This window comes from Gavialis gangeticus, unplaced genomic scaffold (genome assembly GCF_001723915.1).
Source record: "Gavialis gangeticus isolate Ggan-Ray unplaced genomic scaffold, GavGan_comp1, whole genome shotgun sequence".
In the NCBI taxonomy this organism is placed as follows: domain Eukaryota; kingdom Metazoa; phylum Chordata; order Crocodylia; family Gavialidae; genus Gavialis; species Gavialis gangeticus.
The window spans coordinates 7829681-7843642 of record NW_017729000.1 but is presented as its reverse complement, the minus strand read 5'-3'; the positions used below and the strand labels follow the sequence as shown (position 1 = coordinate 7843642).

The window sequence follows — 13962 nt, the reverse complement described above, 5'->3', positions numbered from 1 at the left end:
AGTTTCTATGGAGCTGCTTTTTTTTTTTTTTTTTTTTTTTAATTTAAGTACTGTACTGTTCAGACATGCTGTGCAAAGGATCCTTCACTCTTTACTAAGGGAAAGCTACCACTGAGTTCAGTAGAAAACTGAATCTTTTGACTATGGCCAGAAAAGACTAGAACAGCCAAAATGCCAACACCAAGCCTACAATAACACCACCAGTTCCATATCACACAGCATTTTTATTTCTGTCAGGCCTATGAAAAGAGCCCATCTGAGGCCTGGAGCACTCTTTAAGCACACAAACAGCTCCACTGGTTTCAGTGGCTCTGCTCACATGAGCAAAGACTGGGAGGATCCTCCTGTTTGCTCTACTTCAGTCTTGCGTCTGGTATACGTATAATAATTCATCATTTAATATTTATATTGAATGCTGCTCTGAAATCTGTGCAAACACAAACACGGCATGGTCCCCTCTTCTAACAGCACACGGTTGCCATGGAAGGAAGCTGGCGAGCATGGTTCAATATACAGAACACAAAAATACTTGCATGGATTGATGGACAAACGGCAGGTTGCTCATTCTTTACCCCAGAGCATTTGTGCAAAGAGCAAAAGCCCTTTGCCTCCTCTTCAGTGCGCCGTGGAGCCCCCAGATTTAGAGCGATTCCTCTCTTTCCTTAATGTTGGGTTGCACTGGAACAAAACGACTACACAAAGCTAGATCAACTGCAACGTGACACATTCCCTCACACCATCTCCTGTCATTTGACAGTGAGGTATGGCCTTGGAAAGACTCATCCCTCAACATCCACAGAACGAAGGGGTACACATCACGCTTTAAAGAGAGGTAAGCCAAGCAGCCGCTTGCTTCTTCAGCACAGCTTTACGTGTAGTCAGGAGATCTACGTGCCTCGCCATCTTTATTTCACGACTCAGAAAAATCTGCCAAGATTCAAAGGAAGAAAAGCAGGGAAAGACAAACTAACCAGATGTTCACGGTTCAAGCTGAATTCGTGAAATAAGAATCCACAGGGTTTGAGCGACTTTTCCCTGCTTATGTGGTTTACAAGAGTTTTTAGCCACCACGAGCTTATGCTGGTTGCAGTCAGTGCATTGTTCAACAAGGCTGGAGACTGCTGATGACCGATAAAGTTCCTCTTTCTTTTATTTCAGCAATTAGCCAGATTGCTGCTGGGCTTGAAATAATTTAAGCCTGCAGTCCTCAGGAAGAGCTGCTGTCGGAAGCACCTGCTTCTGAAACATGTGCCTGTGCCTTTAGTTTTCCAGGGGAGACCTTTCTTTTTGCAGCACCACGGCTCTCTTTGCTCTCGTTTTGCTTTGTTTTCCTTGAGAGACAAAGTTACAGCAATACTGACATGGCATCAGCCCCGGAGAGTCCGCCCCGCCTTTGGAAGAGGCAGGAAAGCGTAATTGTGCGTCCAGTATGTCAGTCCTGTTGATTTTGGGGGACGAATCCAGTTCACCCCACTTTAGGCAGTCAAAGGAAAAACAAAACAACAAAAAACCCCAACAAATAGGAGGTGGGGGGAAATCATCTAAATCCCAAACAGGCATCTTTGGAATCAGTAGTGCAAAATAGTTTGCTGATTTGTTTTCTTGACCCGCTGCAATAATCTCGTAGTCTTCAAGTCTTCCCTAAAATAGTTGACCTGCAAATTTGAAACACCATAGTGAGGAAGATGAAACAAAAACAGAGAAGTGAAATCACTGCTTTTCTTTAGGATGGATTCAGAATGATTTCTAGGGCCCAATTTCCATTTACTCTGAAGTTCTCTTATAGAAGGTGTGTAGTTTTAGAGGGGCCTTAAAATGCCTGTAAAAGCCCCTTTTACATTGCTCTGATGGCACTTTATTTCCAGAACAGTGTAAAAGAGGCTAGGCTTAATGTTTGCAACTTTAAATTTATTTTTATATTATAGTTTTATAATATTTGTATCAGTCCAATTCTAGTTTTGCAGACTACAGGGTTAGGCTGAAAAAAACTCCAGCCCGGTCACCAGGTCACATTAGGTGCCAGCATTATTAAAAAAGGCTTCAAACTTCAAGCCCCATTAAGCTAAATTTTGGCCATCAATCCAGCGCCAGTACTGTGACTAAAGCTTCAAAAAATAAACTTCTACCTTAAAGATTTCCACCTCTCCTTTTCAATTTGATTTTCTGGGCTTTCACTTTCATAGGAAGCCAGATACAAACCTAGGAAAGATAAAGATCGATTAGTCAAATAGCATCAGCAGCCCTTTATCTGTTTGCTGTCTTACGCTACAGCTGCATCCTATGCATTTTGGTTTCACCTGTTATCTTCTTTGTTATCACTGTCAACTGCACAGAGACCAAAGGTGGTTTTTTAAAAAAAAAACCCACACAAACAAATGCAGTCAGGTGCCCTATTTTCAATGAAAGCCACCAGGGCACGGGAGCTTGGCACCAATTTATCCCTTTGAAAATCTGCTGCTGTGATAATGTCAGTGGAACAATACATTGGCCCAGAATCAAGATTTCAACAGGAGCCTGTCAGACTGCAGCATTAAGGAGTTAAACTTGGCTTGGGATTTTCAGCAGAAATGCTCTGGCTTGCTGGGTCCTCTGGTGGACTTCCAGTCTTAAAGAAACAGAAGAGGAAACAAATATAGTTATAGCATTGGCTGTGAAAAGTATTAAGTAAGCTTTTATTTTAACATACGAACAGGCCCTCTTCTGCAAGAGTCTGCACTACAGGATGCATTTTATGGTACAAAACGAAGGCAACACATTCGAGATTCCTCTCCGTGTGAACTCCTGTTTCACCTGCTTCACAGACTTTATAACTAGGTCGTGATTTCTATTTGTGGACATATTCTCATTACACTGCTTAGTTATGCTTTAGTCTGGAGCTCCAGTCACCTTTGCACTTTAGTCTGTGAAATAATTCAAGAATATTTTAATATTCAATACATTTACTCACTATGACTCTGGGTGGTGACAGGTGGAGTGTATTGGTGTTACTTTACAGACCACTGCTGTATCTCTCTCTAATTCACTCATCTCTTTCTCAATCAGTCATGGTGAGCCTCTGCTCTGCACCTTACCTTTGGCAGCAGGGAAGGCCAGCCACACTCCTGCTTTCTACTCAGGGCATCTAATGACGCCAGCATGAACGTGACCCAGTGCACGGGACAGATGATCTGCAAGCAACTAAGGAGGCGGACATCACCCTGCTTCACCCTACTGCCTGAAACGCCGCTCCAGAAATATCCTTGACCCCAGGTCCTCAGTACTCAACACCCTGAGAACAAGACAAAAGCCTGCATCTTGTCTCCTGTTTCTACACATTGTTTTAATTACTTTAATTATTCCTTTTCAGCAGTCGCTGCTGATTTTCCTTGCTCTGCCCTGATTTCTGGGGTAGCCTCTGAAATAACAACTGCCTGCTCTGATTAGCTTGGATGGGTGTGGAAAACGGTCCATAGTATCAAAAGAACAAAAACCCCAATAGAGAACTCTAGATTAGCTTGTAGGGATGTAGCTTTAGTTCGTTATATCTGACATGATGCAACAGGACGTGACTGAAGGAGACCTATATGAAGTGACGCAGTCTGACATGTGGGATTCAAACTGCAAGGGGGACGGGAGAAGGAGAGAGGGCAGTAATGTCACAACAGGAGTCCAGCTGACTACATCTCTACAGAATGAGCTGAACTCCCACAGCCTGAGAGCTCCCTTTTAGAGAATTGACATTGCTAGTTTGTAGGGAAGAGATGCCCTGATTACTTCTGTACTGGAACAAGGATGACTGACATTCACAGCAATCCATGAGATGGCTGCCTGGTCTCTTTTCCTGATTTGAGGGAAAGGGCCATCGTAGTGACTGACTACAGAGTGCCTGACGGCAGGGGAACAGAAAGGAGAAAAAATGATTGCACAATGACTTAACGAGCCAGAAGATCATCTTTACAAAAGGGTTTTTGCATGGGGTGGAGATAAGTAGAAGTGGAGAGGCAGGGAGATGAACCAGAAGTGGACAAATGGAGAAAATACCCCCAGCATAGGTAGGGCATATGTTTCAGCTGGTGGTGATGAACAGACCCATTCAAAGGTACACATTTTGGTTGATCAGAGATGATGGAGGGATTTCTTACCATCCTCAGTAAAAATGGGAGCCGTGTGCAAGTAGTGGATGATGTTATGGTCTTGCTCAAAGGGACACTCCACTTGCTTCCACGTCATAAACTCTCCCACTTGCTTGGCTAATTCCAAAAACTTCTGCAAAAATTAAAAAAAAAATCAATGTAGTTGCATGCACATCATGTTACTGAAACGATCAGGTTTAAACAAAAGCTGCAGGTTCTTATATAAACTACAGGCCGGTAACTTGTAAAGGAGCCTCCTGTAGTTCAGAAAGGCTTAAAAGAAAAAAAAGGCCAAAATATTTGTGAACAAGTATCAGATATTCAGACTGCCTTACTTATCTGTGGATATATGGTAAATACATTTCTTCTCCTTCTCTTGGAAAAGGTTCATCTTCTTCTTCAAGCTGTTTGTATATATAACCATTCCTAGTGTTGACCCAGCACATACACCAGGTAACCAACGGGATGAACAAGAAAGCGTTGCCCCTCAGAATTAGAATGTCTCTCTCTTTGGGTTTTTTGATCTTTGAGCAGAAGATCAAAAATTTCAATATTGGAATAAAATTTACTATTTTTCAAAAATTTCCAACATATTGGAATAATTTCAATATAAATGATTTATTTATAAAAAGGCACTCTGGGATTGGCCTGACCTTGCAGTAGGGTTACATAAGATCACCCAACTAGCCAGGCTTTGTTGGAGTTCACTGAAAAGAAAGGGCACAAGGTCTCAGATACTGCTATCAGAACAGAAGAGAGAAAGACTTTTGCAGATCTTACTTCAAAGTTGACATGTCCGTTCGGAAGGCGATTAGCACATCCTTCATTCAAAAAGTAAATGTCTTTGATCAACAGGCTGAAGAAAGGGATGACAATCTGTGAAGAGAATGATATAACTATTATCTTTGCGGTTCCTATTTTATATATAGGAAAGAAGAGCTCAGTCAGGAGAGAGAGGGAGGCAAAACAATTCACTTCCCAGTGTCAAAGCAGTACAGTGACAACTTAGCAAAGGGGGAGTTATCTGGGGCATGGCCACACCACTCGGAACAATAATTAAAACTGCCCTTTAACTGCAGGTTATTATCTTGTAATAGTTCAGTGATCATTTCTCTGGGCAAGCAAAGGGTGGGCTGAAACCACCCCAGTCCCTTCATCTGTCCTCAAAGCTTTCTTCTGTCAACAGACATGTTTTATGTACAGACAGATTTAGGTGACAGCAATACTGAGTTAGCCAGGACATCCTACCATGAAGACAGGAAATCCTTGCTCCAGACATGGTTGTAGATGACACGAGCAAACATGGAATCATTTAAAAACTTCCTGTTGAGGGCTTGTTTGTGCATGGAGTTGTTCAAGAAGAGCTACCCCTAAAATGTGTATGTGGATTCTCATTGTGGAATAAAAGTGCCTTATTCCCATAGGCTTAGGCCACACTGCTTCATATGGAAACTAAAGGCTCAATGAACAAAAAAATACTGTTAGTAGTCACACAGAGCTCTGGAGCACTCAAAACAAATACTGGGTCTTGTCCAGGGCAACCTGGAAGGCGCAGTCAGAGAAACAATGCCTCTCCTCAAACCCTGAGGAACAGGTCTATTCTGCATAGTACAGGCCTAATCCAGCCTTATAGTAAAGCAAAGGAATCCAGTAGTTACATAAGGGGTGACTTTGGGGTTTGACATTCTGAAATTGAGACTAGGAAAAAAGTCCTTCTGTGAAGCATGCCTGGAGGATGATGGATCTTAGTGGGTCTATCTTCTCATGACCCAAAGGCCCAACCCAACTGCTGAGAGCAGCAGAGAAGACCAACCAGTGATCAGATTTGCTGTGCAGGGGCACCAGGCTAGAGAAGGACCATGCAGAGAGTCTGGGGCACTGAAGTACTGCTTGTCTTTTGAGCACCTCTTTGTAGCCATCACGTCTGCACTTTGCATGGATGGGACTTGGCTCACGCACTGAGAATGGATACGAGAGCACAGTCATATGGGTAAAATATCTAAGTGTTTCTACTGGCCTATTTGTAAACGAACTGAATCGTAACTTCTTAAGTGTGTACCAAAATATAAGAGCCCTGAGGACATGTAAGGCAATGGGAACTGATGACAATAAAGCAATCACGTAGTTAAGTAGTTCATGTTCTACAGTTATTCATTCTCTTGCTGAACAACAGCTGAAATGGTATCTGAAGTGAAACTGGGGTAAAATGTCAGCTGCAGTTTTCCCGTCTATGGCCTTCACAATACAATGAGAAGGAATTGGAGCAAATCACAGATGCTAAAAGAGACAATGGAGGCAGGAGCCCCCTAAACCATAATGCTGCTCTTGTCCTAAGAATGGAAACCACTTTCTGGTCCAACTGAAGTTCAACTGCTAACAAGTGGCTGAACATATGTATTCCTCTAAGCCATGTCTACATGGTAAAATTACTGGGCTCCAGAGCAGCATCTTCAGGAGAGCTGTGCTGTACTGGGTGTGTTGCTGCTAAACTGGAAGCAGTGCAACCACATTGCTGCCGTTCGGTCCAGAGCAAATCAGTCCAGGTGAGTGGCAATGCTAATTAGCCCACCTCCTTGCTAATTAGCTTGCTGCAGCAGTAGTGATGTGACAACATGGTTTTTGGTTTGGGAAGCAGGCTACCTGCAGCCTGGCAAGTCTACTGTCTAGACATGGCCTCAGCTTCCTTCTGTAATGGTCATTAGTGGGCAACCATCGATCCTTTTGCATCATGGTGTATGCGTGAGGTCACCATGACCTTAAGCAAACACACCCAGGCGGAGTGGAAGAGTGGAGGCTGCCGAGACCTACCATCCCCACTTTAGACCATTAGACTGAGTCCTGGCGTTTGGTGCTTCTAATGGCTACAGTTGTACGCAGATCTGGAATCAAACCCATGTGGCAGACATGGATTCTACCATTGAACCACAACAGTGGTTCAATGAATGATCATTGAGGATTTATTTCACCTGTGTCATGCTCAGAAAAGGCCAGATTGACAGTCCAGAAGATGCAGGTACTATACTATACTAAGTCGCAGGAGGGATGAAGGTACGAAGCTGGGCAGTGCAAACTTGCTGGGTCTGATTCAGCAAGGTACTGAGTGTGTCTCCTATCAAGCAGGAGTGACTTCCAGGCAAATGTGAACTCACTTTCAGGATCTGTCCCTGATTTGAAACCTGCCTGAAGGGGATTAGCCTTGGCCTGGCTTCTGAGTCTACTGAAAAGGATGCGATTTAGGGCCTGCTGTGATGAAGGGACAGCAATTAGAAACGAGTGAGTCACTGAGGTCAGCACCAGGAAATGACTGAGAATCCAGGTTGTCTTTGTGTGGGATATTTGTTGGGAATTTTTGTCTTTGAGCAATTTCCTAGCATGAGAGTGTCCCACACTGTTTTACTTTCAGAATTTCTTCAGTAAAAGCAAATAAAATGCATGTGGATTTTAAAGGCAGGCTTTTTATCCAGCCTGTTCACCAGCAAAAAATTTGGGCTACGGCCAGGAATTCGCATTTCATTTTCGTTTGATTCTCCCCCAAACCATCCAATCCACCCACACAGAAACCAACAGCTGCCTCTTGCACAAAGAACTAAGTTAATGAAATCAGACAATATTTCCCTATGGCAGGACGTACACAGCATCACACTATGCATCCTGACACTTCAAAGCCACTCAGACAAATGTCATTTGTACCAAGCGGTGTTTCCCTGTGGAATGACCAAATTTTGGAGGTGACACGGAAGAGGGGATGAGTTCATTCCTAACAGAAATCCCCCTTTGCATGGAATACCACCCCTTTATCACCACAAGACTGGTTTCCCTGTGCTGGAGTAGGTTTATTCCTATGAACTGTGGAATTAGCCATAGTCTAAATTGTGGCTTTAAGGCCTGCCTTACCAAACACATTGTTAAAGCCCGCTCATTCTTGAGCAAATAAAAATTATTGCAAATAAACCACCTGCATGCAGAGAGGACAGCTGAACCAGAGCTACCAGACACTAAGCTTAATTCACCATCTCAGGTGCAGAGGGAACGAAGGCAGCAGAGTGCCAGTGTGCCTTCCCTGCATGGCACACACAGCAGAGCCAGGCAAAACACTGGCAGCTAGCCCTCCCTAGAAGCAAGGTGGGGGGATGCTATTGTGTCCTAGGGTGCCCCTTGCCATGGAGGAGTCTGGCTCAGCCAGGTTGCAGGCATAGGGAAGGTCTACACTTGAGCAGGAGAGTGCCTCAGAGCACTGCTGATTGATCCAGTTACTCCCACCCAAAGTATACCTCCCACTTCACTTCGGTTAAACCACCCTGCAAGCAAATTAAGGAACAAACTCAGCAGCTGAGACACCAACCCCAAGGCAATAAGGAGGAAGAACTTCCCAGGAAGCAGCCGGTTCAGTATCAGCTCCTCTGAGCATAAGGCATGATGTCCTCTACAGCCTGGCTACACTGCATAATCCACTTCTCCTTCCACTGCTTTCCAGGGTGCTGCAGAGACATGCTGCTCCCTTAGCTGGAAGCCGTGCAACACGTACGCAGGTTTGGCATGGAGTGTATTGGCAAATGATTAAGGGCAAGAAGGCATGCGAATGAGCAAAGAGCAGGAGGCTCATAGATGGAGGAACCCTTAGCTCCTGCAATAAGCTGCAGGAACTAGAACAAAAAAACCTCCTAGTATAATGCCCCAGAATAAACCGAATAGCACCCACCAAAGCTGGAGAGAACAGGGACCCTCCCAGCCCTGCCACACATCTCCTTTTAGACGGGGCGTGCTGTGCCTCAGCTCCACAGCTGTACAGTCCCGACTCTCGAGGGGAAATCCACTACCAGCTTGAGCAGCTCAGATGCCACAGTTATGGGGCTATGCTAGACAGCCAAAGATTTTCTCTACAGCCGGGTGACATCCCACAGAGCCACGTCTCACTGGAGCCCATTGACAGTGAAGAAAAATGACAGGAGGCGAAAAACAAGCGGCTGGTCCCAGTCAATAGCTCTCCCTTCCACAGCGATTCTTTGTACCTTTGGTGCCCACCACGCCAAGAGCACAGTGACCTGGGAAAACAGAGAGCATGGAACAAATCCTGCTTTGTCCGGCAGGCTGGTGCTAATGCATTGCGAGGGAATAGCTGCCGCACTCCTACAATAGCTTGGCAGCGTTCCCATCCACCGTCAACTTGAGAGATGGTAGGGGAGTCTGGCGAACACCCCCGAGCAGTCCTCTTCAGGCAGTGCAATATGCACTGGCAGGATATCATCTCCTGGCCCCTTTGTTCAGCTCTTTCTGCTATGCCCTCTCTCTCCACGAGGCAGGGGGCTAAGTGTGGGATGCTGCCAAAAATGTTTAAAGGTGAAGGTAGGGAAAAACTAAGAATGCACATCAACAGCTCTTGCTGTCCCAGGTCAAGCTCTTAATGCCAGATTTCTGCTCTGTGCCAACGTGCTTTCAGAAGGCACGGCACATTCAGCGTGCACTCGAACACGAGCAGCCCACGTGCTCGTTCCAACACACTGAGGATCTGCAAGGCAAAGCAAGCTTTCAATGAAAGTTTTCAAGTTATGAATCCCTGATGCTCAGCTCTGAAAATCTATGCTGTGATTTTGTTTAACCTTTCGTTCTGCTTTTGACGTTCAGGAAAGAACAAAGTGAAACATGAAACCCCAAACTCAACAGATCAAGCAAGTTGCTCTTGGATTTCTGAGGATTTTGTTATTTGTTAAACTGTTCCCAGCATTCACTTTTCAGAATACATCACTGCATAATAGTCACTACTGTACAGCCAGAGCAAAAGGGCCTAAGTCCTGCTCCACTTACTCATGTGAATAATCACAGAGATGTGAGACCATTCATGTGAAGAAGGCAAATAAGATTGAAGTATAATGCAACGATACTAAAGCTGAGAGGCGAGGACTGTTGATGACAAGGTTATATTTCTATATGACAAGATCATCTCGGCCAACCCCGTCTGATGCAGGCAGAGCAGCCAGCACTCCCTTCCCCTACATTAGCTCCTCTTCCTCCATCATACCAACACAAGCTCCTCATCTTTACCTTTAAAACCCTCCCTCATTTCAGCTTTCCCTATCTATCAAACCTCTCGTCTTCCAGGGCTTGATCCCTCCCATTTCCCACATCAGTGGATGCCTCCGTCTTGTCCACTTCTCCCGCAGGCACCTCAGCCCCTGTTCCCAAGCTGCTCTCCACGTGTCGGCAAACCTGCCTGCCAGAACCTGTAAATGCAGTACCGTTCCTCTTAAATCCTTCCCAGCAGCCTGCCCTCTGCCCTGATGACTGCAAAACTGACACCGCTTAAGCAGGTGATGACCTCAGATGACTGCTTGTGTGCCAAACCCTCTTTCTTGTATTGTGGCCTCGCTCCCCAGCTACAACCCCACCTGGCTTGTTTCAGCCACCCGCTGCGTCCCACCTGACCCCTCGCTCCCCAGGGCCAGGCCCTGCTTCTTGGCTCCTTCTCTGTACTACCTGCCTCCTGCCACTGCCACAAAGAGGTGCTGGAGCACACCCCCACCTGGCCCCTCTGCTGACAGGGCATACCCTCATGCCCAAGAGTTGCCAGCTGTCAGGCAGGCTGTAGTTGCCAGCACCAAAGACTACATGCATCTGTCTACACTTTCTGGGGTCTTCCTGCGGCAGCAGACGGTGGATGGAAAAATGGGGTTCTGCTTTATGATTTCCTGTGTAGGAAGCCCCCAGTCCCAGCACAGGAGGATGGAAGGGACACATGGGATTAATTACCCAATTTACCCCCCACTCATGCATGGTCCCACACAGTCCAAGTCTTGCAGCTCTAATCTGCACCATGTTTGGACCAGCCGCTTGTTCAGGTGTGGCGAAGAACCAGGTGCTGAACATGGCTGTGAGCAGAGTCCAGCTCAACTGGCGTTTAAGTGACCCGTCCTTTACTCAGTGGAGCTCGGAGAAGAACAATGTGGTTATTGAAGCTATTTCGGTTGAGTGCTCTGGCATGTCCTACTCTTGGTGCCAGGGCAAAGCAGAATTTCTAGATTTAAATTAGAGAATAGATGTAGGAAACATCACCCCCTGCCCTCTTTTGTTTGGTAAATTTGGAAGGAAAAAAATATAAATATGGTTCAATTTGGAAATCAGTATTTTTCTGTGGCTCCAAGAGGTAAGTCTGCTAAATGAGACTGGAAAAAGAAGGTCACATTTTCCAGGGGCAGCAGTCACTTCTATGGACTTTCACCTGTTGCAGCCAGTCTCCTGAATTCAGGGATGGTCCTAACTCAGTGGCAAGAAAATTAAACAAATGATCAGGGAGCTGGGTTATAATAAGGTACAAAATCTTCAAATCCTGGAGTTTGAAGGACGTGCTATGCATCTATTCCCAGCAATGATTAGCCACTAAACCTTATGCATAAATACTTGTTCAGCTAATACAGAAGAAACAGAATAACATAGGCTTCTCCTTGTGTAAAATAGATGCCTGTCAATATACCAACCTCCTTGTCCTTGGTTTTAAACAGTGAAGCAGTTATAGTTACAGATGCGACAGAGATGGGCAACTTCCACAGGAAACAAGATCAGGTAAAACAGCAGCAGGCTCGAGTCTGAGCAGTCGTCACAAAAACAACAGATTGCAGAAGCACTGCACAATGACAGGCTCTAGCTGAACGATATGAGAGTTTGTTAAAGAAATTTCTTTGCTCCTCACTAACATGCAATTCATCACCTCCTTTCACAGCAGGGGATTTGCAAAACCACTCCACGTATTCCTCTTGCAACAGAGGCAGCCTGGGGACCAGGTTCTCACCCCAGCTCCTTACAAAACCCACTTGACTACTAAGGCCAGGGGTCTCGCATCAGATTTACTCTCGTTCAAGATTAGATTCTGTCTTAGTTTTCCTAGTGAACTAAAATTCAGCACCTCATTGTGTTTGGGGATGCAACATCTACTTTATCCTGGCTTTGCTGTGCCCAGGGAACCGTGCCTCCTTGGCACTGCCATTGCCCAGTGCTGCCAAATCTCATCACCACAGGGACACCACAACACTGATTTCAGTGGCACCTTCTCCCTGCAAAAGCGATGACTCCTAGGAGGCCAAACCCTCAAGGTGGCCCTGTGTCCTCAGACATTTCCTGGGCTGTTACAGCTGCAGCAACACTGCAACTCCGTAGTTCAGGTCAGTAATTACACCTTCAGGCATCACCTTCACGAAGAAGATGATTGGCAGGATAGCCATTCCACTACCGACATGCCAGTGCCAGCATGGAAAACTCTGCATGGCAATTTTGTTCCAGAATAAAAGTGACTTTATTCCAGAATAATTACTCTGCTTCAAAGCCAGTCTGTTTCCCCATGCAGAGGAGCCCCATGTGGATTTTCAAGGGGTACAGAGATGCATGCAACAATAAAGTCCCTCCTTTCTGGGCAGGAGTTCAGGAAAACATGCATGGAGCGGTTCAGATTCACTTAAGCACCATTTTTCAATTCTAGTGGCGCACTGACTTCGTGCTGGTGCTGCAATGGGCCAAGGCAGTTCACCCAAAGTGGCACACATCTTGGCTATGCCAGCATTTTAACTTTCAGCTTTAAATTTTCATCATCTACATAGAAATACATGAATCCGTGCAACATGGTGGACCTACCTTCTCCCTGTTGCTGTGTGCAGTGAGGGATCGATGGGCAGCCCCTCGCAGCGCAGTTCTGTAGTTATAGAAATTCCCGGTAGGGTCCATCTGATGCTAGACACAAAACGAGACAATTTCTATGTACTGGATCAGAAAACACTCGGATTCTTTTTTATCTTGTCAGGACATAAAACTAATTTTAAACACTGAAGATGTCAATATGGTAGGAGTCTAGGAATGCCCAACTCATCCTCATTTTCTTTTCAAAAAGTTTGGTTTCAAGCTTATTTATCAAGGTGTTAAGACATAATAGTGAGGTTCACAGGTATTACTGTAATACAAGAGGACTCATTCACACTCCCCAGATCCCATCAGTCTTCTCACTATAAAACCCAAGTGAGATTCTTGGATGACAATCTTGAGGTCCTTGTCAGGAGCCTGGCCTACATCCTCAGACCACAAATAATGCCACCCAACTTGCTCAGTGTTGGCTACTGATCTCTTTGTATCAATCTAGGTGGTTTGTATTGTCAGTGTTTATATGAAATCTTATTACAAATTCATTTGAAGAAATAGAATAATGTTGTATACTGGGAAAATATCACAGCATTACTGCCAATATGCTGTAGATATCAAGCCAAACTCTTGCTAAAAAAAAGGTACTGTAATCACGGCTTATACAGGGCCAAATTCTGGCTGGCATCAGGATGGATCACCTGCAAGAGTGTATAGTTGTGTCCTAATATAACAGCACCTTATGTCAGCTAAGTGGTCCAGGGTGCCTTTCTTACTCCTCTTTGACGTGGAGGAGTTTGCTGGGGAGCAGTACCCCGTGCACCATGGCAATGATTGTGCACCACTGAAATCAGTGGGAGGTTTTACCATTGACCTGTTTAGAAAAGCATCAGGCTTCATCAGTCCCCTGTAAGGGATTTAATGCAAACCATGCCTGTGTTTTGGCAAACGCCATCCAAGCCATACAACGCTGTCATCTGATGAGTGCCCTGTGCAGGAGTGACTTGGGCCTCTCTTTTCCTGCAGTAGCACAATTGGGGTGTTTCAATTCCTCAGGGCCAGGACAGCGGCTTTTTGTACAAGTGCATCGTCAGCCAGAACTTCACTCCTTGTCTATAAAGAGCTTCTGCTTCATACATCATGCAAAAATATGTTTGCTGTGAACATTCAACAACCACCAAGTCCAAAAACAAACAGGAATAGAGAAACTTCTCTCTTTTTTTTTTTTTTTTTACCT

At 45.2% G+C, this 13962-nt stretch overlaps 1 protein-coding gene across 1 annotated transcript in view; it reads right to left on the bottom strand.

Moving 5' to 3' along the window:
• Positions 1-6: 6 nt before the first annotated feature.
• Positions 7-13962, bottom strand: part of RASGEF1C (RasGEF domain family member 1C) — a 36844-nt gene continuing 22888 nt past the window's right edge. Inside the window, exons 9-13 of the mRNA XM_019506197.1 lie at positions 12729-12824; positions 4893-4988; positions 4122-4245; positions 2127-2199; positions 7-1655 (exon numbers count right to left, since the gene is read on the bottom strand). Coding sequence (XP_019361742.1) covers positions 1631-1655; positions 2127-2199; positions 4122-4245; positions 4893-4988; positions 12729-12824 — 414 coding nt within the window. The 3' untranslated portion in view covers positions 7-1630. The remainder of the gene's footprint in view (positions 1656-2126; positions 2200-4121; positions 4246-4892; positions 4989-12728; positions 12825-13962) is intronic.